The sequence below is a fragment of the Salmo salar genome, chromosome 12 (genome assembly GCF_965601325.2).
Source record: "Salmo salar chromosome 12, fSalSal1, whole genome shotgun sequence".
In the NCBI taxonomy this organism is placed as follows: domain Eukaryota; kingdom Metazoa; phylum Chordata; class Actinopteri; order Salmoniformes; family Salmonidae; genus Salmo; species Salmo salar.
The window spans coordinates 38165906-38190673 of NC_138302.1; the positions used below are offsets into that span (position 1 = coordinate 38165906).

The 24768-nt window shown below is 41.7% G+C and overlaps 2 protein-coding genes across 4 annotated transcripts in view; both read left to right on the forward strand.

The window, feature by feature from the left end:
- LOC106564809 (phosphofurin acidic cluster sorting protein 2) overlaps nucleotides 1–6192 on the forward strand; it is a 102165-nt gene extending 95973 nt beyond the window's left edge. For both annotated transcript variants that reach the window (XM_014131228.3, XM_014131229.3), the window contains one exon: nucleotides 427–6192. In XM_014131228.3, the coding sequence (XP_013986703.1) occupies nucleotides 427–545 (119 nt within the window). In that variant the 3' untranslated portion in view covers nucleotides 546–6192. The remainder of the gene's footprint in view (nucleotides 1–426) is intronic.
- Nucleotides 6193–11063: 4871 nt separating this feature from the next.
- LOC106564808 (kinesin light chain 1) overlaps nucleotides 11064–24768 on the forward strand; it is a 35456-nt gene continuing 21751 nt past the window's right edge. Inside the window, exons 1-6 of one of the 2 annotated variants that reach the window (XM_014131226.3) lie at nucleotides 11064–11371; nucleotides 21132–21407; nucleotides 22249–22479; nucleotides 23704–23782; nucleotides 24155–24383; nucleotides 24584–24671. In XM_014131226.3, coding sequence (XP_013986701.1) covers nucleotides 21159–21407; nucleotides 22249–22479; nucleotides 23704–23782; nucleotides 24155–24383; nucleotides 24584–24671 — 876 coding nt within the window. In that variant the 5' untranslated portion in view covers nucleotides 11064–11371; nucleotides 21132–21158. The remainder of the gene's footprint in view (nucleotides 11372–21131; nucleotides 21408–22248; nucleotides 22480–23703; nucleotides 23783–24154; nucleotides 24384–24583; nucleotides 24672–24768) is intronic. The other variant, XM_014131227.3, reaches the window with a different exon arrangement.

Consider the following 24768-nt stretch of genomic DNA (forward strand, 5'->3'; position numbering starts at 1 on the left):
AATGGATTTATTTTGATGGTGTATATAAAATGTAGATGTTCCAAAGGCGCACATCAGAGGCTTGTATGCGTGGAGGCTAGACGTGTTCATGTTAATTAACGGTCAATTACCGTGAGACCGACAGTAATTAGACAATAAACGGGGCTGACGAAATGTCATGACTGCCACAGCACTACCCAAACACCCCACTCTGCATCCCTTCAACGCAAGCATGCACCCACATGTTCAATCATACATGTATACTACATACTTATTCTGTTTTAACACATACTGTAGAGTACGTGCTGAAGACACACACATAGGTTAATGTGAATTCCCTGAATAGCCTCAATTCAATGAGTCTTTAAAAAGTGCAATATCGCCACCAAGTGGTTGAAAATAAAAAATAAATTGCGTCTCTTTCACTCTCTCTCCCTCTCTCCATAGTGTCCATTGACGGCGTGGAGTGGAATGATGTCAAGTTTTTCCAGCTGGCTGCCCAGTGGCCCACTCACGTCAAGCACTTCCCTGTTGGCATCTTCGGCTACACCAAGCCCGCCATGTGACATATCACTGCCACCTAAACCCAAGTATGGGGTAGCTGCAGCCCAATATGGCGACCGGAGTATAGGCGAGTGGGTGTGTCGAAAGGAGTGGGTGATTGGAAAGATAATCAGCTAATTGAGCAGATATGTTGCCGCTCAAGACCGTTTTGCATGGCTGATACGAGTTGATAAGCCGCCGACCAGTGCACCGGTTTTGTATCGAGATGCCTGCTAACCGGAGGTGCTTCCCACTGGGCAGCTGTGTCAAGTTGTCGCCAGCGGTAGCTAACGTGTCAATTTTTTTCTTCTCTCCTATGATTTCATTTCAAGTAGGATAGAAGCCTACACAAGAAATAACTAATATTGATAACCATCTAGATTTCACATTGATACATAAATACAGACTACTCAATGGGCATGGCATGAAGGGTAACAACACCTGGACACAGTGTCCTTGCTCCCGCTTGCCAAGCACCATTGTCCCGGCGTGGGAAGTAGCTAATTAGTAGCCAATATCAGGGTGACCGTCACAGTGAGCACACGCATACAAGCAATAGTACACCCATCATCAGTACTTTTAATAAAAAATAAACAATCGTCAGTTTTACAACTTAAAATCTACAGTTATTTATGTTTAACTAACAGCGAAATACAACTCAGACTCATCCTCTGGACGACTCAGACTCAAGTCCAAACTCTCGCAGTACGATAGTTGTGTGGTAAGAACCGGACAAAAAAAACTGCACGATCAAAACTGTCTAACCTGTAACAGAGCGCTTTCAACACATCCACTCCTTTCCACACGCCCATTACTTTCCTTTCAACACATCCACTCGCCTATACACTGGTCGACAAATTGGGCTGCAGCTATCCCCATCTCCTTAAACCCTGACCCCTGAACAGCCCTTATCATCTCCCATAGAGAGAGACGAGCTGGATTCCATTCTGAAAAATCACTCCCTTCCTTCTGTCCTTTAAAACGAACCTCATCTACCATAGAGAGACTGGGGCTGGGTTCAATTCTGAAAAAATTATTCTGTTCCCTTTGAACAGTCCTCATCTCCCATAGAGAGAGACAAGCTGGAATACATTCTGAAAAATCACTCCCTTCCTTTCTGTCCTTTGATATTTGTATTTACTAGGTATTGAGGCTATCAATATGGTAATAGCTCCATGAAGTGAAGATTATAGGTCCTTATATGCTGGTTCCCAATTTTTCAAAATGTAATTATTAGAAATACATTTCTAAATCTAAATTTGAAATTAATCCAACTCGTTCAGCTCCGTGGGCTCTCCAAGTTACCAAAGGTAGTGGGGAAGGCTGGGAGTAATCCACCAGATTGGAACCCAGCCAAGGCTGCTCTGACTAAGCAAAAAACGTAAACAAACTCCCTAGTCCTTTTCCTGTGGAAACTGTCCAGTTACAAACCTGTGTTCCCAGTATAAAATGGATGTTGTTGTCAACGTCAAATGTTACTGTTTTATACACCAGCAAAAAAAGAAGGAAAAAAACATCTTTTGTTAAAAAAATGTATGCTGCCTTTTAAGTATAATAGTGTATATTGTGGTTAGACACTTATAATGGCCACCTGTAATGGCAGCTTTGTTGGCACTTTGTTTTGTTACTATATTATTATTTCTGTGAAATCCTATGTGGGTAAATGTCCTGTATATAATGTAAGAGGATTGAAGGGGTGTGTTGGTGTGTGTTTGCAGTGTGTGCCGGGAGGCAGTGTGTGTTACTGATTTTTAGGATAAAGGGTGGGATGCTAAGAGAGGAATTGCTGTGAAATTTGCAGAGGAACCCCTCTTGCTATGAAGAGATGTATTTTGTTCTCTTTTTTTATTGAGAAAAGTGACTTACTCAAGTTTTTGATACACTACTTTCTGGCTAGTATACTTGCCTTTTTGATTTAGAAGCACATTGTACGGAAACAGAATAGGGACAATCAGTAACCAAGAATCTTGGCACTGTATAACGAGAGACGTTCATCAGAGAGTGGAATGTATCCTTAGGCGAGTTCAATGCAATGACTTCACTTGTGAATTTGTGAAGAGGGCCCTAGGTGCATGCAAGAATTTCTGGACACAAACGTGTATAGGAGAGAGAAGAATGAGAGAAAGAGAGGGCAAGGAAAGAAGGAAGCAAATGTCTTGTTCCCAGTGCCCTGCTCTAACACACCTGATTAGCCTACTCTCTGCAAAGGGCTCAGCAGTGCAGTTTTCAGTAATACCCTTCTCACACTACTACTGAGTTGACCCAAGCCAAGCTGTACTGTACTAGCTTGGTTAAGCATCCACTATAGTTGCTGGAACTGTGTTCACAATGACCATGTGGGGGGGGGGAAAATACAGTTAAACACAGTACAGTTTGGCTTGATACAGTAGTGTGAAAAGGGTAGAAGAATTCCCCAGTTCTTAAACTATTTACCAGTGACTTTGAAGTGTTCTTTTTTCTAACTTTATCCATTCTGAAAGGCAAGAATCCCTTTATAAAACTAGCGTGCCGTATTCAACAATGAACTAATTGCTGTCCACTGTTCTCTGTTTTTATACTTTCTTTAAAGATAGACCCACTCATAACGTTGAGTCAAAAAGGGCCACAGGCTTAATTGGTTTTTAGGGAATTGCCAGGATTTTAATGTCAGCAATGTTGTTGTATTGTGTGTTGATGTTTTTTCATGAGGTGTATTTTCTCATAGACCTATGAGGGAAATAACGTCCTGTGCCTCTTCAGTCGAGGCTATGCAGGACACCTGGAAGTCAAAGCTTCCTTCCTTAGTTATTTCGCCTCTCTCCATCTTTTGACCTTGTATGTTTGTGACTTGACACGAAAATGCATTTCATTTGGATGAAAGTGTGTTTTGGAGATTTTAAGTGTGTGTCTGTGTGTGCATGCGCTCAGAAGGGGTACTGTGTAACCCCATTTGTCAATATCAACCCTTTGAAAACTGGCTTCTCTTGCGATTAGATACTACATGGATAGTATTACATTTGACTTATTTTTTGTTCATCTTCACCGTGGTAGCTGAATATTAACAACAGTGTATGTTACCGTAATTTTGACCCGTCATGCATTGCTGACGGTCAAGGTGTCTCATGTTTTGCCTCAGAAAGGGGGAAGGTCTTCGGTCAATCCCACTCATTTGACTGTACAGTGTTCCACTATTTCATGATACAAACAATATACAACAGTATGTGGCCACCCCTTCAAATTAGTGGATTTGGCTATTTCTGCCACACCCGTTGCTGACAGGTGTATAAAATCGACCACACAGCCGAGCAATCGCCATAGTCAAACATTGGCAGTAGAATGACCTTACTGAAGAGCTCAGTGACTTTCAACATGGCACCGTCATAGGATGCCACCTTTCCAACAAGTAATTTCCTTACATTTCTGGCCTGCTAGAGCTGCCCCGGTCAACTGCATATTGATGCCAATGATTTTGGAATGAGACGTTCGACAAGCAGGTGACCACATACTTTTGGTCATGTAGTGTATCTATACATAACTGAAACATAAATATGTTCCACTACTTCATAATACATATTTACAGTTGAAGTCGGAAGTTTACAAACACTTAGGTTGGAGTCATTTAAAACTTGTTTTTCAACCACTCCACAAATGTCTTGTGAACAAACTATAGTATTGGCAAGTCGGTTAGGACATCTACTTTGTGCATGACACAAGTAATTTTTCCAACAACTGTTTACAGACAGATTATTTCACTTATAATTCACTTTTTCACAATTCCAGTGGGTCAGAAGTTTACATACACTAAGTTGACTGTGCCTTTAAACAGCTTGGAAGATTCCATAGAATTATGTCATGGCTTTAGAAGCTTCTGATAGGCTAATTGACATCATTTGAGTCAATTGGAGGTGTACCTGTGGATGTATTTCAAGGCCTACCTTCAAACTCAGTGCCTCTTTGCTTGACGTAATGGGAAAATCAAAAGAAATCAGCCAAGACCTCAGAAAAAATTGTAGACCTCCACAAGTCTGGTTCATCCTTGGGAGCTATTTCCAAATGCCTGAAGGTACCACGGTCATCTGTACAAACAATAGTACGGTAGTATAAACACCATGCGACCACGCAGCCGTCATCCAATTTGTAAGTCGCTCTGGATAAGAGCGTCTGCTAAATGACGTAAATGTAAATGTAATACCGCTCAGGAAGGAGACGAGTTCTGTCTCCTAGACATGAACGTACTTTGGTGCGAAAAGTGCAAATCAATTGCAGAACAACTGCAAAGAACCTTGTGAAGATGCTGGAGGAAACAGGTAAAAAAGCTTTATCCACAGTAAAACAAGTCCTATATCGACAAGGAAGAAGCCACTGCTCCAAAACCACCATAAAAAAAGCCAGACTACAGTTTGCAACTGCACATGGGGACAAAGATCGTACTTTTTGGAGAAATGTCCTCTGGTCTGATGAAACAAAAATATAACTGTTTGGCCATAATGACCATTGTTATGTTTGGAGGAAAAAGGGGGAGGCTTGCAAGCCAAAGAACACCATCCCAACCGTGAATCACGGGGGTGGCAGCATCATGTTGTAGGGGTGCTTTGCTGCAGGAGGGGCTGGTGCACTTCACAAAATAGATGGCATCATGAGGAAGGGAAATTATGTTGATATTTTGAAACAACATCTCAAGTTATCAGTCAGGAAGTTAAAGCTTGGTCGCAAATGGGTCTTCCAGATGGACAATGACCCAAAGCATACTTCCAAAGTTGTGGCAAAATGGCTTAAGGACAACAAAGTCAAAGTATTGGGAGTGGCCATCACAAAGCCCTGATCTCAATCCTGTAGAAAATTTGTGGGCAGAACTGAAAAAGCGTGTGCGAGCAAGGAGGCCTACAAACCTGACTCAGTTACACCAGCTCTGTCAGGAGGAATGGGCCAAAATTCACCCAACTTATTGTGGGAAGCTTGTGGAAGGCTACCTGAAACATTTGACCCAAGTTAAACAATTTAAAGGCAATGCTACCAAATTCTAATTGAGTGTATGTAAACTTCTGACCCACTGGGACTGTGATGAAAGAATAAAAGTTGAAATAAATCATTCTCTCTTCGATTATTCTGACATTTCACATCCTTAAAATAAAGCGGTGATCCTAACTGACCTAAGACAGGGAATTTTTACTAGGATTAAATGTCAGGAATTGTGAAAAACTGAGTTAATGTATTTGGCTAAAGTGTGTATGTAAACTTCCGACTTCAACTGTATATTATAGCACTACTTTTGGGAAGTCAAGCGGCACCAAGTAATACCAAGAAAAACTGGACAGTCAAATAACTTCAACATTGAGCTTTACAGCTCTTTTAAGTATAGTTAAAGTTTGCAGATGTTTTTGCACAAACATTATTTTAAATTATGTGACAGACAGTATTCTTTCTTTTTTAAATGAACCACTAAAGAATACAAGGTAAAAGCTCTTGTTTTTATGATGTCAGTATGTCTTTTTTTTCATATCAGTTTTAGTTTATTGCAATATTTTTTGTTTTATTTCCATCTTACTCTTTATTACGTTTTTGTATGGCCATTTTATGATTCTAACCCTTTTTAATAAAAGAGTTGAGCTCTTTTGTAAAAAAAAATTGTTTGGAAATTGGGTTTTGAAGTGTTGTGAGTAAAAACAGGCTATTAAAGGAGTGTTGAGAGAATTTGCATTGTTTTATTACTGTTTCAATTTGGAAAGATACTCATGTTGTCATAATACCATGCACTTATTAACCATACTTAGACCTGTCTTTGCATACAGAACACACACACAGAATATGAGCTCATACCTGAGGCTGGACAGTGTTTCATGGTGTTGGATTCCCCTTACCAACAGCAGATGGCGGAGTCATTGTACACATCTGAATCATGATCTGAATCTTTCAATTTAATGTTAATGAGGTCAGATATTCCACACACCAGAGCTTAATTTCATGTTTGGATTTAATATGAATTAAATCCGATCCAACTTTGGTTGTCAAATAGGAAGCCTTCACCCTCCCTCTCTGCCGTCTGTGCCATTCAGAGGCATGGTCATCTCCTCATAAGCACAATCAACAATAGCTGACTTGAGCAAGCGTCCAGCCCCACATTCCGTGTCGGACACAGATTCCAAAGAAGGCGAAGGCCGGGATTCAATTTGATCACGCATTGCAGAGCGCTGTCAACAATGCAGCTCTTAAAGACGTCTATTTGAACCCAGGTCTGCTGACGATAGTCCTCTATAAATACTGTATGGTTCAAATGTTTTGCAGATACGAGCAAGTCTCCAAGATGAACACAAATGGTTTCTAGCAAATTATTTGGTTTTAAATCAAACAAAGTCCCATATCATGCTGTTTGGTACACGACAAAGAATTAACTTCACAGCTGGCAATTTTTTCATTCATGCAAGAGATGGAACAATTGTTGAAAGTGTTGATTTTTAAAAACATATTTGGATTTGTTTGATTAATCTTTTGGAAAGCATATTAATTATCTAAGAAAAACGATTAATAACCTTGGGTTACTGTATAGATTAAATAACTGTTTTAATGTATCCATTAAAAAGACATTAACCCAACTGCTGCTTCCTTTCCTAGACTATGGTATCATCATCTGCATGGTAAAAAAAAAGCCAATTTAACCGATGGCTTAATCAGAATTATTCTGTGAGTTGAGGGCAAAAGGACAAGAATTTAAGCTAATGTGTTTAAGTGGGTTTACTAAACAAATTCTGCTCGAAGTGAGCTGAATTTGAACAAGCTTGTTGAGTAAAATAAAAATGTATGTTTGCTAAAAAAAAAAAAACACTCAAAACCGCGTTCATCATCATCATCTTATTTCACAGCATGTATTGCAGGTTGATTTTCAGAATTGTTTGTTTCAATACCTGTGTTTTTGCATATACATTGATTTACAGTACCAGTCAAAAGTTTGGACACACCTACTCATTCAAGGGTTTTTCTTTATTTTTACTGTTTTCTACATTGTAGAATAATAGTGAAGACATCAACGCTATTAAATAACACATACGGAATCATGTAGTAACCAAAAAAGTATTAAATCATTTTAGATTATTCAAAGTAGCCACCCTTTGCCTCGATGTCAGACAGCTTTGCACACGCTTGGCATTCTCTCAATCAGCTTCATTAGGTAGTCACCTCTGATGCATTTCAATGAACAGGTGTGCCTTGATAAAAGTTCATTTGTGGAATTTCTTTCCTTAATGCGTTTGAGCCTATCAGTTGTGTTGTGAAAAGGTAGGGGTGGTATACAGAAGATGGCCCTATTTGGTAAAAGACCTGGTCCATATTATGGCAAGAACAGCTCAAATAAGCAAAGAGAAACAATAGTCCATCCTTACTTTAAGACATGAAGGTCAGTCAATGTGGAACATTTCAAGAACTTTGAAAGTTTCTTCAAATGCAGTCGCAAAATCCATCAAGAGCTATGATGAAACTGGCTCTCATGAGGACCTCCATGGGAGAGTAAGAACCAGAGTTACCTCTGCTGCAGTTACCAGCCTCAGAAATTGCAGCCCAAATAAATGCTTCACAGAGTTCAAGTAACAGACACATCTCAACATCAACTGTTCAGAGGAGACTGCGTGAATCAGGCCTTCATGGTCAAATTGTTGCAAAGAAACCACTACTAAAGGACAACAATAAGAAGAAGAGACTTGCTTGGGCCAAGAAACATGAGCAATGGACATTAGACCAGTGGAAATCTGTCCTTTGGTCCGATGAGTCCAAATTTGAGATTTTTGTTTCCAACCGCTGTGTCTTTGTGAGACGCAGAGTAGGTGAACGGATGATCTCCGCATGTGTGGTTCCCACTGTGAAGCATGGAGGAGGAGGTGTGATGGTGTGGGGGGTGCTTTGCTGGTGACACTATCAGTGATTTATTTAGAATTCAAGGCACACTTAACCAGCATGATTACCACAGCATTCTGCAGTGGTACGACATCCCATCTGGTTTGCGCTTAGTGGGACTATCATTTGTTTTTCAACAGGACAATGACCCAACACAGCTCCAGGCTGTTTTAAGGGCTATTTGACCAAGAAGAAGAGTGATGGAGTGCTGCATCAGATGACCTGGCCTCCATAATCACCCAACCTCAACCCAATTGAGATGGTTTGGGATAAGTTGGACCGCAGAGTGAAGGAAAAGCAGCCGACAAGTGCTCAGCATATGTGGGAAGTCCTTCAAGACTGTTGGAAAAGCATTCCAGGTGAAACTGGTTGAGAGAATGCCAAGAGTGTGCAAAGCTGTCAAGGCAAAGGGTGGCTACTTTGAAGAATCTAAAATATGAAAGACGTTTCCACTTCCCAATAACAGCACTTACAGTTGACTCTAGGAGGGAGTCACAGCTCTTCAGTAAGGCCATTCTACTGCCAATGTTTGGAGAATACATGGCCATGTGCTCGATTTTATACACCTGTAAAAAATCTGTCGTTCTGCCCCTGAGCAAGGCAGTTAACCCACTGTTCCCCGGGCGCTGCGTGTCCACCGTAGCTATCCACTGATGGCGATAGGGGGCGATGAAAAAACAGAAGCCATTCATTTTCATCCGAGGGAAGCGAAGAGTGTGGGGGACCGTTGGGCAATGCGAGCATGGGCGAGGGAACGTGAAAATGGCGGGATTCTCTGCAATATCGAGCCGTGATTGACTAATCGACCTTACTGGATTGGGTGTTGATTTTTTACCTTTATTTAACTAAGTCAGATAAGAACAAATTCTTATTTACAATAACGGCCTAGAGGCAGTGGGTTAACTGCCTTGTCGGTTCAGGGATTCGATCTAGCAACCATTTCGGTTACTAGCCCAACGCTCTAACCACTAGGCTAACTGCCACCCCAAACAAATGCATTGGCCGGTTGATACCTAGCATGCTTTCGGTTTGCTAGCAACCACATGTTGAGCCACTCCGGGCGAAGCTAGTGTGGTTTGACAAATTATCGCTGAAGTGAATCCCATCTGTCAGAGCCATGTAGCTATGTCACAATGGGACGCCGGGCTATCACGTCTCCAGGCTGCATTTCAAATAAAAAAAAGATACACCCTCATCCACCTACCCTCGCCAAATGATCGTAAGCATCTCAGCCCTTGTTTTTTTTTAATCGATTTTGTGAGTGTACAATTATGTTCACTTCGGGCCTGAAACGCCACATAATTCAATTTGCGATGACTGTACATCCTCTAAGAAAAGTCCACCGAAACCTTAAACCTCAATGTCAATATGGATAAGTCAACATACAAGTGTAAGTAAAAACGAATGTAAAACGGTTAGAAATTGGGCTACTAATGCACAAACACTTCTTGTAAAAGTAATGAAGTTTTTGTTTGGTTGACTTTTGGAAATTGTACCAATAAAACATTTTCATTCTTCAGAAGTTCCAGCTAGGCAGGCTAACGTCAGTTAGCTAATTAATTTGCAAGCTATCATACAGTAGTCGTATATTAATAATTATATAGTTAATATAAGTAGACATGCAATCATAATTGACAGTAGCGCATATAAAGCACCCACAAGCTACCGGTGGCTTAAATCAACATCATCACGGGATGAATGAGTGACGAATTTCCAGGCAAGGGCGATCCATTTAAAAATCATTCCTTCCTCCCTCGCCCTGCAAGCACTTAATTTGAGGGCTGAGGGGATAGGGTGTGTCTTTTAATTGTTCGTAATGTAGCCTGGGTATGTGGGCTCTGAATTACGTATATGTCTTGTTGTTCAAGACAACTTGAATTTGCGTACGTTTTTTTGCGTGGAGCTTCCTATTGGTTGATTCTGATCATATTCAAGTGGGAAACTCGGACCTCATCTTTCTACAACGAGTTTACAAGTCTCACATTTCCGAGTTCCAAGTTGTCTTGAACGTGGTATTAATGTTGTTCGTCGAGTGATGTGTGGTTTAACCCGCAACTCTTGCCACGTTCAAATGTAGGAGTTTCCTTGTTCCTAATTGTCTTCTTATCATATGATTAAATGCATCACACAATGATTTACTAGAAACTATTGATCTCTTTCCATTTTGAGAACCGTTTGTTTAATACATTTCCTTTAAAGGATTTTTTTTAAATAGCCTCTGCTTGGTCCTTTGATTATTATTAGCTAGTCGTGGCTAATGTTAGCTAAATATTTTAGTGGATGTTCAAAGAAAACTGAAACATGGATTAGCTTCTCCCATAGACTACTTTCAGGGTAACGAACCATCTAACATTAAGTTGTGAAATACTGAATACCATATTTACCATATTCGAACATCTGGATTTTTGCTCTTTTTTTTGTTTGGTTAGACCTATTTAGTTATATATGTATTTTTTGTATAACTAGGTTATTAATCAAATCAACACATTTAATGTATTTGCTATGTAGACTAGTTGAAGGCAAGTATCCATTGAAATTAATAAAATAAATGGGGGATTTATTTATCTATATGACCAATGATGTATCTATGGAAATTATGTATTTGGATTTGTTACTCATACACACAGCCTCTGAGCAGCCACGCCCGAAAAATCCAATACATGACGACGTCATTCAAAGATATTCGCTGTGGATGCTGGGAGATCAATATCCATGGAAGACATTTTGGATTTAAAATAAGCTCCGTTGGCAACACATTTATCATTGTGGTCGCCCTGATATTTATTTAGAATGTACCGTCAAAGAGTTTGTTTGTCAGTTGTCCGCAATAAAATGGCGTCGTTCTTGTAAAAACAATTCACCCATTTTTCCCGAACCATATCGCCGTGCTGATCTGCGAATTCTGTTGGGATAGGTTTCTTGCTGTTGCATGTACATCGAGAAGGCTCCTATAGTTCCTGGCTGTCCTACGAGGAATTAACCAATTTAGGTATGTAACCACATACATATACCAGCATCTGTGTTTTTGTCTTGGCTCACAGAATTCAACACTTTGCATAAGAAAACACATCAGAGAGGCAGTGTGATTGTTCTTGCCTTGTTAACTACACAGCCTAACTATAGACATTAAGTAGCCTCTTGATAACAGTTGTAGTAAAGACCTATTTTATTTATACTGAAAAAAATATAAACGCAACATTGACAAATTTCACTGAGTTACAGTTCATATAAGGAAATCAGTCAATTGAAATAAATACATTAGGCCCTAATCTATGGATGTCACATGACTGGGCAGGGGCGCATCCCATTGATTGATGCACGAGCGCCCCCGCCGTCTTCACGCCTTTGTCGATAGATACACGGCAAGGCGTGGTTTAACGTGTCCACGCCCCCGAGTATGATACAGCCGTAGGCTACTCCTGTTACTCTCATTTAATTAATCTAAGCAAACTGCTGATGCTCTTGTCGTTTCAATAAACGTTTTCAGCAGCCTCACGTGTCGTTCGTTATTAACATACTTGTCTATCACAACAACAAATGATTTGCATGATACTTATTCTGCCACCAGTTTGTTAGCTGACATGCTAAGACTAACGGTAAAACTATTGCAGTATACTTAAGTCACTATTTGTTTACCCATAGCTGGAGAGGCAACCCTACCAAATAGCCCAAAGTAGCCTATGGTGATATCCACACCTACTTGGTGGAATCTCCAGCTTTGCATATATCAGTGTCCTAGCTAACTAGCTACCATTGTCACCCCCGCCTCTTCTTTGGGGTTTATCGCAGGTTGGCATCTGACGTTGTGGTGCATTACCGCCACCTACTGTACTGGAGTGCCCCTGCTTCGCGCCTGTGTACCGGAGTCCTAGCATAAAAATTAACCAATAGACCAGGAGTTTTATTTTGGGAGAACTGTGCAACTATTAAAACAAATCTCCCAGATAATAATTATTGTAATGATAAGGCTTCGCTCTACTGTTGTTTCCAAGTGCTGCAGTAATGGTGAAACCATGACGCCAACGAGTCTGCACTCCCTTGTCTCTCTAGGGCAGCATTTCCCAAACTCAGCTGTTTAGTGCTAGGGCAACAACAAAAAAAGGTAAACCCCATGGAGTCCCCAGGACTGAGTTTGGGGAAACGCTGCCCTAGAGAGACAAGGGAGTGCAGACTCGTTAGCGTCATGATTTCACCATTACTGCAGCGAAAACGGCTTGCTTGTAGCCCAACTAGGTCTTCTTATAGTACATTGACGGTAGAGATCGGCATGGCCGATTTAATTAGGGCCGATTTCAAATTTTCATAACAATCAGTAATCGGCCCTTTTGGATGCCGATTACATTGCAATCCACAAGGAAACTGCGTGGCAGGCTGACCACCTGTTACACGAGTGCAGCATCAAAAGGACCTTGTGGCTGCAAGGAGCCAAGGTAAGTTGCTAGCTAGCATTAAAAGTATGTTATAAAAAACAATCAATATTCACTAGTTAACTACACATGGTTGATGATATTACTAGATTAACTAGCTTGTCCTGCGATGCATATAATCAATGCGGTGCCTGTTAATTTATCGAATCACAGCCTAATTCAACTTCGCCAAACGGGTGATGATTTAACAAAAGTGCATTACCGAAAAAAGCACCATCTTTGCACAAATGTACCTAACCATAGACATCAAGGCCTTTCTTAAAATCAATACACAGAAGTATATTTTTTTTAAACCTGCATATTTAGTTAAAAGAAATTCATATTAGCAGGCAATATTAACTGGGGAACTTGTGTCACTTCTCTTGCGTTCAGTGCAAGCAGAGTCCGGGTATATGCAACAGTTTGGGCCGCCTGGCTCGTTGCGAACTGTGAACTAATTTGCCAGAATTTTACATAATTATGACATAACATTGAAGGTTGTGAAATGTAACAACAATATTTAGACTTAGGGTTGACACCCATTCGATAAAATACGGAACAGTTCCTTATTTCACTGAAATAACAAATGTTTTGTTTTCTAAATTATAGTTTCCGGATTTGACCATATTAATGACCTAAGGCTCGTATTTTTGTGTTTATTATAATTAAGTCTACGATTTTACAGAGCAGTCTGACTGAGCGGTGGTAGGCAGCAGCAGGCTCGTAAGCACTCATTCAAACTGCATTTGCCAGCAGCTCTTAGCAATGCTTGAAGCACAGCGCTGTTTATGACTTCAAACCTATCAACTCCCTAGATTAGGCTGGCAATACCAAAGTGCCTATAACAATATCCATTAGTCAAAGGTATATGAAATACAAATAGTATAGAGAGAAATAGTCGACGCTTCATAATTCCTATAACTACAACATCAAACTTCTTACTGGGAATATTGAAGAACTGGGAATATTGAACCTCCAGCTTTCATATGTTCTCATGTTCTGAGCAAGGATTTTAAACGTTAGCTTTTTTACATGGCACATATTGCACTTTTACTTTCTTCTCCAATACTGCGTTTGCATTATTTAAACCAAATAAACATGTTTTGTTATTTATTTGAGACAAAATAGATTTCATTTATGTATTTATTATATTAAGTTAAAATAAAAGAGTTCATTGTTCATTCCGATTAATCGGTATCGGCTTTTTTGGTGCTCCAATATCGGTATCGGCGCTGCAAAATCGTAGTCTGTCAACCTCTAATCGACGGGACCACATTTTACATTAATAAACCATATCTTGAGCTGTTCTAAAACTACTCGCTCTTCGACGATGATAACCATTTGTCTTTCTTCAGTCATGTTACCTCATTGGCTAATAACCTGCCAACTTTACCAGTATATCCAAACATTTCTGGGCACAAAGAAAGGAAAAGGGATAGCTTCTTCAGGAAATCAATGATCATAGCAATGAATGAATGACAGATCTCTTGCGTGTCCTCATCACAAACCTGCCGTTTTTTTTCAATGTAATGCATCTCGGTAGGAAAATAGTGCTTTAACTCAATGTAGAAATCTAATATTCCACAAATGACTTTGTACTTTAAATGACAGGTATTCTTACCAAGCTTTTATAATAAAGTCATGTATTTAGAGTTCCATATTAGTTTCTAGGGCTCAACATGTGCTTCAAAAGTAGCTAGAATTTAAGTTGGGAGCACCAGTGCGACAAATGAAAAATGTTAATTTAGAGCCCTGCCCCCAGACGGTTTTTCCTAATAACAGACATCAAACGATTTGAGCAGAGATGCTTGTCCAGTCCACTTGGCTGTTTTATATACTAGAGTGGAGAAGTAAAGTGACCTTTGGACTGCAGACATCTCATAACAATGGCAGTCAGATATGTAACTGGATCTGAAAGAGTGAGATAAAAGGAAGAAATTGGTCCCTTAGTTACAGTTTTACCAGACAGGTGCTCAAGTGCACACACCCAGAAGACATACAGTACTGTATGAAAGCTTTTGTTCCTCTGTAATTATTTTCATAGTAGTTTGCAGTGAAGTTTCCTTTCAACGTGCTCTGTCAAATAAATGTATGCCCTGGTGGTGAAACCTCGAAGCGGGCTGACACAAACGGTAATGGGCCTATAATTGACCCTCGTCATACCGACTTTTGAAATCACGTTGGGCCGTTGTCTCCTTTGTCAGTCAAAAATGTTCATACAAAGAGGCCTATAAAATACTTTTATTTATTAATCCTTATTTAACTAGGAAAGTCAGTTAAGAACATACCCGGACGACGCTGGGCCAATTGTACACCGCCCTATGGGACTCCCAATCACGGCCGGTTGTGATTCAGCCTGGATTAGAACCAGGGTGTCAAGCACTGAGATGCAGTGCCTTAGACCACTGCGCTACTCGGGAGCCCCTCTGTTGTTCTGCCCTTGAGCAAGGCAGTTAACCCGCTGTTCCCCGGGCGCCGACGACGTGCATGACGATTAAGGCAGCCTCCGCACCTCTCTAATTCAGAGGGGTTGAGTTAAATGCGGAAGACACATTTCAGTTGAATGCATTGTTGTACAATTGACTAGGTATCCCTCTTTCCCTTTCCTTCTGTCTCACTGAAAGAGGCAGCGTGGCATTTGAACCAGCATCAACAATTCATTGCCATGACTCACCATTGCCAGATTGGTTGGAAAATGTCAGCTTGAAGAGCCATTATATCAGACCAGCTGTTTATAAAAGTATCTTTAGCCTTGGTGCGTCACATCGAGGAGACAAATGGGAGAGGGTGGTTAGCGACTCAGCAGAGATTTTCATTCAATCTCCGTAACTGGTTGTCTAGGATGTTCAAAACAACATTTGTTTTGTGCTGGAAAACACCGGAAGAACATTGCTTTTGACTTACTGGGTTTGATAGAATGGAGACATACAGGCCGGGCCCCATCCTAACTTTAAATATGTGTGTGTAAATTGGACTTTCAAAAGGAGAGTTCTGAGAAATTTGAAGTTATATGCGTGGATCTCAAGTCAGCATGTGTCTATTATAGTCTAAAGGCCTTCAGTGTATCTAAGCAAGAAGAGTTCTGTGAGCATCAATGCATTATTTTCACTTGATATTGTGTACAAATGGGCCTACCTATATTCACATAAAGTAAATCAACCATTTAGCCACAGTTAGACGGAAACGTTATGGGAAAGTGTAGTCTTACTAATAAACTAGTTCCCTGAGAGGAACCAGACACTAAATGCTGATCCAAGCCTTTTATGTCTGGTCCAGAGCAAGACTTTATGGCATGCATGTGTGACCTAGGCCTGTAAGCATGTGGTAGTTTTAGCACCACTGTTGGGTAGCTTATGTTATAGAATGTGCACTTTGCCCGGTAGGCCGTCATTGTAAATAAGAATTTGTTCTTAACTGACTTGCCTAGTTAAAGTTTAAATAAAAGAAATACACATATTAATTGCAACTTGTGAGAGGCTATGTTATTGATTGTTGACGTTGAATGAGTTAATGGATATATTAGGTTACAGATGCATTTGTTCAAGACAAACTGTCAATCTTAGTTACTTTCTGTAAAATGTCTACTTCTAAATGTCAATACATCCTTAATAGAAGTAGTGAAGAACAAAGTCAGATTCTTCAAAAGATAAAGTTGCTTAGCTGATCCACCTTCAGTATAAACCGCAGTATCTTCCTGTTTCGCTATACTCAAATCAAATTTTATTGGTCACATACACATGGTTAGCAGATGTTATTACAAGTGTAGCAAAATGCTTGTGCTTTTAGTTCCGACAGTGCAGCAATATCTAAAATGTAATCTAACAATTCCACAACAACTACCTAAAAAGCTAAATAAAGGAATGGAATATAAATATATGGATGCGCAATGACAGAGCGTCATAGGCAAGATGCAATAGATGGTATAAAATACAGTTTATACATATGAGATGAGTAATGCAAGATATGGAAACATTATTTTAGTGACTAGTGATCCATTTATTAAAATGGCCAATGATTTCAAATCTGTATGTAGGCAGCAGCCTCTCTGTGTTAGTGATGGCTATTTAACAGTCTGATGGCCTTGAGATAGAAGCTCTTTTTCAGTCTCTCGGTCCCAGCTTTGATGCACCTGTACTGACCTCGCATTCTGGATGGTAGCGGGGTGAACCAGCAGTGGCTCGGGTGGTTGTTGTCCTAGATTATCTTTTTGGCCTTCCTGTGACATCGGGTGTTGTAAGTGTCCTGTAGGGCAGGTAGTTTGCCCCCGGTGTTGCTTGTGCAGACCGCACCACTCTCTGGAGAGCCTTGCGGTTGTGGGCGGTGCAGTTGACGTACCAGGCGGTGACGCAGCCCGACAGGATGCTCTCAATTGTGCATCTGTAAAAGATTGAGGGTTTTAGGTGACAACTACATTTCTTCAGCCTCCTGAGGTTGAAGAGATGCTCTTGCACCTTCACCACACTCTGTGTGGGTGGACCATTTCAGTTTGTCCATGATATGTACATCGAGGAACATAACTTTCCACCTTCTCCACTGCTGTCCCGTTGATGTGGGGGTGCTCCCTCTGCTTTTTCCTGAAGTCCACGATCATCTCCTTTGTTTTGTTGACGTTGAGTGAGGGGTTATTTTGCTGACACCACACTCCCAGTGCCCTCACCTCCTCCCTGTAGGCTGTCTCGTCATTGGTAATCAAGCCTTCTACTGCTGTGTCGTCTGCAAACTTAATGATTGAGTTGGAGGTGTGTATGGCCAAGCAGTCATGGGAGAACAGAGAATACAGGAGGGGGCTGAGCATGGACCCTTGTGGGGCCCCAGTGTTGAGGATCAGCGAAGGGGAGATGTTGTTTCCTACCTTCACCACCTGGGGGCGGCCTGTCAGGAAGTCCAGAACCCAATTGCACAGGGTGGGGTTGAGACCCAGGGCCTCAAGCTTAATGATGAGCTTGGAGGGTACTAGGGTGTTGAATGCTGAGCTGTAGTCAATGAACAGCATTCTTATGTAGGTATTCTTCTTGTCCAGATGGGATAGGGCAGTGTTATGGCTATTGCGTCGTCTGTGGACATATTGCAGCGGTAAACAACATGAAGTGGGTCTAGGGTGACGGGTAAGGTGGAGGTGATATGCACCTTGATTATCCTCTCAAAACACTTCATGATGACAGAAGTGAGTGCCACGGGGCGATAGTCATTTAGTTCAGTTATCTTTGCCTTCTTGGGTACAGGAACAATGGTGGCCATTTTGAAGCATGTGGGGACAGCAGACTAGGATAGGGAGAAATTGAATATGTCGGTAAACACACCAGCCAGCTGTTCTGCACATGCTCTGAGGACGCAGTTAGGGATGCCGTCTGGGCTGGCAGTCTAGTGAAGGTTAACACGTTTATATGTCTTACTCATGTCGGCCACGGAGAAGGAGAGGGGGGAGGCCCACAGTCCTTGGTAGCGGGCCGCGTCGATGTCACTGTATTATCCTCAAAGCGGGCAAAGAAGGTGTTTAGTTTGTCTGGAAGCACGACGTCGGTGTCCGTGACGTGGCTGGTTTTCTTTTTGTAGTCCGTGATTGTCTGTAGACCCAGCTCATGTTTATGGAAGCTCAAAATGTAAACAATAGGCTACGACAATATTTCATCACTTTGCAAAGAAGGCTTTTGCAATTTATGATGACAGTGTATACCAAGCTATTTAAGGTATTTTGAAGTTGTATTCTTTTTTTGATTGACATCCCCAGTAGGTTTCCAGCCGTCCCTACATATCATCTCCTCAACCAAAGCCACCTGTGCCTCCTTCCCACATGTCCCTAAATCAGAAACATCAGTCTGCAATCCCTCCTATCCACTGGTAACCGGCAGAGACCAGAGGCAGGAGAAGATAAAGCACTCCCATAGCCATCAGCAGCTTAAAGATAGCTCACCAATGGGACCTATAATTCCATCTGGACGTGATGGGATTGTAGAGTAATGGCTTTATGCTACCAAAGAGACGGGATGACACGAGACAGGGCGTGGAGATGGAGACAGCGTCTGCATTAGCCACACTGTGTTCTCATGCAATTTTAATGTCACTCGTGGTGGTCTATTATGCAGAGGAAGTGAGAAGGAGGGCAATTTCTATATTTCAGCTTCCTTCTCCTTTAAATGGTAGTGTGCCCCGGTCACCATCGTCATATTTGCTAGAAGCTTTTGTTTGTTGTCTATACCATGTCAAATCAGGAACTTTATTCAACTTCATTAATTGATAACTCCACAGTAGAGAATTATGAGAAATTGTTAATTAATTAGTTGAATTTCAATTGATTCCCCTAAGTTGACTGAAAGGGAACACAGTGTAGGCTAGTACAACCCTGGCTAGTGATTTCTGTTGAGGGAACCCAATATCCCTTATTCATGTGAGCTAACATCATGATGGTTTTTCTGCTTTGTGCCTTTTTCTTCTTCTGAGTGTGCACCCTGGGACGTTGTGTAAATAATTAAGAGAGAGCTAATTTCAAGCTTCCTTTTAGCCCACAGCTAACTTTTATACTGCAATGAATAATTAGACATAATTATTCTACTAGCCTACATCTTAACCTATTGTAGCTGAACAGTACTTGACCCTGTGAAGACTATCACTGCTGTATGCTTGGTTTGCATGTGTGGCATTATTTCTGTAATATACTACTTTGCTTTACCATGCAAATAAATCAGTGTTTTTGATACCAGATCTCATTACCTTTTGGACGTATGGACTAACTGCGTTATGGTATTGAGGACGTCTTTCCTTTGTCTATGCTTGCTCAAAGAATCATGTTTTTTCTTGGAACTTGCCCCCCGAGTGATAACACTGTTGACTATGCCTCAAGGTTAATCTGAAATGGAATTTCCTACAGATGCCTATTGAGAAGTCTAATAGTGGCTCCGTAGCCACTTTCATTAAATATGACTCATGCTCCTATAAAAGCGCCATTACTCTTTGAAATTGGACCTCTGTAATCCGTCATGCCTAGTATCAACATTGGTGACCGCCTATGTGCTACCATTTGCACTAGTTATTTACCCTGTGTTCAATGTAGTCTAGAGTCTAGATATCCATTTAGTTTGTTTCCAGATTACATTTAGCCGAATCCCATTCTTAAAAGAAATTCTGTATTTTTCTGAATCTATAGGCTTTGGCTGTATCGTCTACCTATTTTTAGAAGGCTTGCTGAAAAGAATGGATTGAGGCTCAATGCCGTGTGTTTTCAATATGAAAGGAATGTCATGCAAGCTAGTAGCCTACTGTACTACTCTGTCAAGCTGCGTGTGTGTGCACGCTTGCGTTCGCTCTGTGCATCCAGGTGAAATGATACGTAGGCACACTGCAGGACTAGTTCTCATTTTATGATTGGCTCTTGGTGCTCTATTTCTGGCCGTCTGTTTCCATGGCTCTAAACAGACTTTGTAATGGGATATTTCAATTTAAATGAAAATCTCGAACTCTGTGGTGATTTATCTGCCTGTTTTGGAATAGGAATACTAATACGAGTGACTAGAGCGGAATTTTTCCACAATGGAAATGCACATTAAGCCGGCTACAACAGTTTCCTCATATTTATCTACAAGCGCTTTGATGATGAACTCAGGGCTAAATGCTCGGGGGTTAGCCTAATTTTCTGCTGCTATGCCCACGTCAAGCATAATCATGTGACTGTCTTGTGAAGGCAGGGGGAGCAAAGTGTTTTATTCCTCTGGCTTTGTCGATTCTAGGGAGTGTAGAGATTTTGGCCTAGATTGGACTCCTACCTTGTCATTTTGTATCCCAAGGCTTCCATTTTCTTGTACATCTCTATCCAGCTTAATTCAAAACATGTAGCGTGGATTGTAAATGGAGCAACCTCAATGAATGAATGTTTACTTGAGCTGTGCTTTTTTTTCTGCTGTTAATGGCAGTGGAAGTCTCAAGATATTGGAATCTTGTAGAACTTAGGTAGATCAACTACGCGTGGCACAGTCAAAGTAGTAGCTATCTATAGCCTATAGAATATTTATGTTTTGTAAATAGTTAACAGGAGCATCACTCTGACTTGTCTTGGAGCATTACTAAGCTTCCTGTTGACAAGTTTCTGTGTAGCTCGTAACGAGACCAGACAATTGAGGTGTGTATCCCCCCCCCCCACTTGACCCTAGAGCAGTTTCCCAAATGGAGGTTAGTAGCGGCTAGTCCCTTCTGTGTCACTAAAAACCAGCTTGTGAAAAGAAGTAGGCTATTGTTTTTCTCTGATGGGTCCAAAGAAAATCCCCAAAAGTGAGGTTATGGCGATAAAAGGAACCACTGCCCCAAGAGTGAGCTAACATCCACCTTCATTTTCTTCCACTTCCCTCCACTAAGTGTGTTAGGTCCTAGGTCCACTAGGCAATGTCAATCATGGTGTACCCCAGAGAAGACCGTCTGGAGAAGCTGTCCCAGGAGGAGATCATCTCCAGCACCAAGCTGGTGATCCAGGGCCTGGAGGCGCTGAAGAGCGAGCACAACTCCATCTTGCACAGCCTGCTGGAAACCATCCGCTGCCTGAAGAAGGACGAGGAGGCCAACCTGGTGCACGAGAAGTCCAGCCTGCTGCGCAAGTCAGTGGAGATGATCGAGCTGGGGCTGGGCGAGGCGCAGGTAAGAGTTGAGGGTCCCTGGGTGATAGGAAGAGACTTGGGGTGGTTATAGAACAGTTTCTCAATCCATTCTTGGGTGGGATCCCCATGAGTTAACGCTAACTGGAGATAATGTTGAATGCGTCAGAGTTTCATGTTTTGAAGTTAACTAGTCTTTCTCTGGTTTATGTAGGCTGCCTGTCTCTGGCCACATGAATCCACCGCTGCCACAAATTGTGACGTTCATTATTTATCAATCAATGAAATGTATTTATAAAGATGTCACAAAGTGCTTATACAGAAACCGAGCCTAAAACCCCAAAGAACAAGCAATGCAGATGTAGAAGGAAAACTCCCTAGAAAGGCAGGAACTTAAGAAGAAACCTAGAGAGGAACAAGGTTCTGAGGGGTGGCCAGTCCTCTTCTGGCTGTGCCAGGTGGAGATTACAAGAGTACATGGCCATTAAGGCCAGATCGTTCTTCAAGATGTTCAAACGTTCATAGATGACCAGCAGGGTCAAATAATAATAATCAGTGGTTGTAGAGGGGCAACAGGTCAGCACCTCAGGAGTAAATGTCAGCTGGCTTTTCATTGCCAAGCATTCAGAGGTTGAGACAGCAGGTGCGGTAGGTAGGGCGAGAGCGAGGAGGTCCGGGACAAGGAAAGCACCCTGTGAACACGTCAGGGTTCCATAGCCACAGGCAGAACAGCAGAAACTGGATCAGAAGCACAACCAGGTGGACTGGGGACGGGTACAACCAGGAGTCGCCAGGTAGTCCTGAGGCATGGTCCTAGGGCTGAATCACATGCAATGATACATAATTAATTGATCCCTCTGCATGTATGCACCTTTCTCTATCAGGTGATGATGGCCCTGTCTGCCCACCTGAACGCTGTGGAGTCGGAGAAGCAGAAGCTGCGTGCCCAGGTACGTCGACTGTGCCAAGAGAACCAGTGGCTGCGGGACGAGCTGGCGGGCACCCAGCAAAAGCTGCAGAAGAGCGAGCAGAGTGTGGCCCAGCTGGAAGAGGAGAAGAAGCACCTGGAGTTCATGAATCAGCTGAAGAAGTACGACGAGGATGTGTCCCCTACTGTGAGTTGTTATGCACTCGCATACACCCATATTTAGATGCACAACACAATCGCTTGCACGCAAGCACAAAGGCACTACTGCCGAATCAGTTCATGAAGTATGAGGAGAACACATTTCTTTCTCTGAGGTAATACACACACAAACTCCCTGATCATAAACAATTGAACCAGCTCCAGAGCTGTAATCCTCATGCAAGTAATCAGGCATTGCATAAGCCTCAGCTGAAGCAGCTGCTTCTGGGGGGTTGCAACTGTGACCTATCGATAACACTTGACCTCTTCTCTACTGCCTAATTTAGTCTAAATTCTCTATTCTCAACCAGGATTTGGATCTCTCCATTTATGTGCAAGATCATTTTTAGAGCAGATTGATGGCTAGGGAATTCTCCCTACAAGATGAAATGAGAGCTGAGAGCACGTCTTTCGTAAAGCCTAGCAGCCTATTAGTTAACTAGACAGACAAGCGACATATTCTGTCATAAAAGAGCCATTTCACTCTCGTAATCTTCTTTATTCTTCCCTCTTTTTCTCCCTTTTCATGAGCAATGCAGGCTGCCAAGGTGAATGAATGGGTCTCACTCGCCATCTTTAATATATATATATATTTTTTTAATATTCATTTACCCTTTATTTAACTAGGCAAGTCGGTTAAGAACAAATTCTTATTTACAATGAAGCCCCAACCATTATGAACTGATTAAAGTGTATGTTGGGCGGAAGTCATCTATCCCTTGGCTGCTGTTAAGGCATTTAGTCATTAACATGTATACATATTGACGAGAGGTCATTAATATGTACCAAATGTAGTCCAGACTGGAATTTAGCACTGTTCAAATGATGTCGGCTGTTATATTTATACTTTATAATATTTATAGTTCTTGTACGTGTCTGGGAATGCAAGGACAGGGGGTATGGGGTGGAGTGTTTCTAGTTCAGCCTGAAGGGAACCGTGATGAGGTGCATGAGTCTCCTTGAGCACCCTGCTGTCTGTCAAACATTGACCCTCAATTCGATGGAAACTTCTTGTGGCCATCTGGGATATAAAGGCACAATGTAACTTTAATTTATAGTCAAAAGCGCTGCCCTGGCTGTTTGTATACTGTGGGGTAGGTCTTGGCAAATGTAACTGCCACTGAGTATATAATTAGAATTCCACTTCTTAGACCAAACCAGATGTCCTGAGAAAAGGATGAAATTGGCAATAAGCGACATTGTTTTTTTCCAGGAGGAGAAAGATGGAGAGCCACCAAAAGATGCACTGGATGACCTCTTCCCCAATGATGAGGAGGAAAACAGTCAAGGAAGTAAGCGGTCTGTCTACTACAACCATATCCTGCGTCGTCATACAGTTTCGGATTAGTATAGTTTCTTTCATGTTCATATCTTTGGTCCATAACGTCAAACAACAATCTGCTGCGTCATCTTATTTTATAAATTTAAGGTCCCATATTTGAAATGGAGATATTGAGAGATATTGAGCTAAGGACCCTCAAATCGGATCATTTTATTAGCACAGAACTGGCATTTTATTGGTCTTCAAATCTTTACATTCTATTGATTGTATGCCAATGAGAATTCCAAATCCATATTATACGAACGTAAAACTCTGCAGCAACTGCCCAAACCTTCTAACTGTGAACAAACCACATATGTCCCTGCCCCGTCCTCTCCTTCAGTGCCGCACCAGCATAACAGCGCAGCGGTGGCTGCGGCCCAGCAGGGTGGCTATGAGATCCCGGCCCGCCTGAGGACCCTCCACAACCTGGTTATCCAGTACGCCTCCCAGGGCCGCTACGAGGTGGCCGTGCCCCTCTGCAAACAGGCCCTGGAGGACCTGGAGAAGACATCCGGACACGACCACCCTGACGTGGCCACCATGCTCAACATCCTGGCCCTGGTCTACAGGTGTGTGTCTTTGTGTCGGAGCCGTGTTATCACACTTATGTGCTGCTATCCTTTGTCATTATACTGTAACACCTCTGTAACCACACTTTTTCACCACCAATACCACTTATCTACACCACACTGCTTCTCTCTACTCTACCGAGTGTATTCAGGATCTTTTTCTTTTAGACTTTTGCATTTTTCTTTTTTTTTTTTTTCAGGGATCAGAACAAATACAAGGAGGCGGCTCACCTTCTCAACGATGCACTGTCTATCCGGGAGAAAACCCTTGGGAAAGACCACCCTGCGGTGAGCTAGTCTACCGGATGGAGCAATCTCTTTTCTCACTAGACGAAAGGGACTTTTCTGCGTTTTTTGTTGTTGTTGTTAATCTTTGGTTGGATAT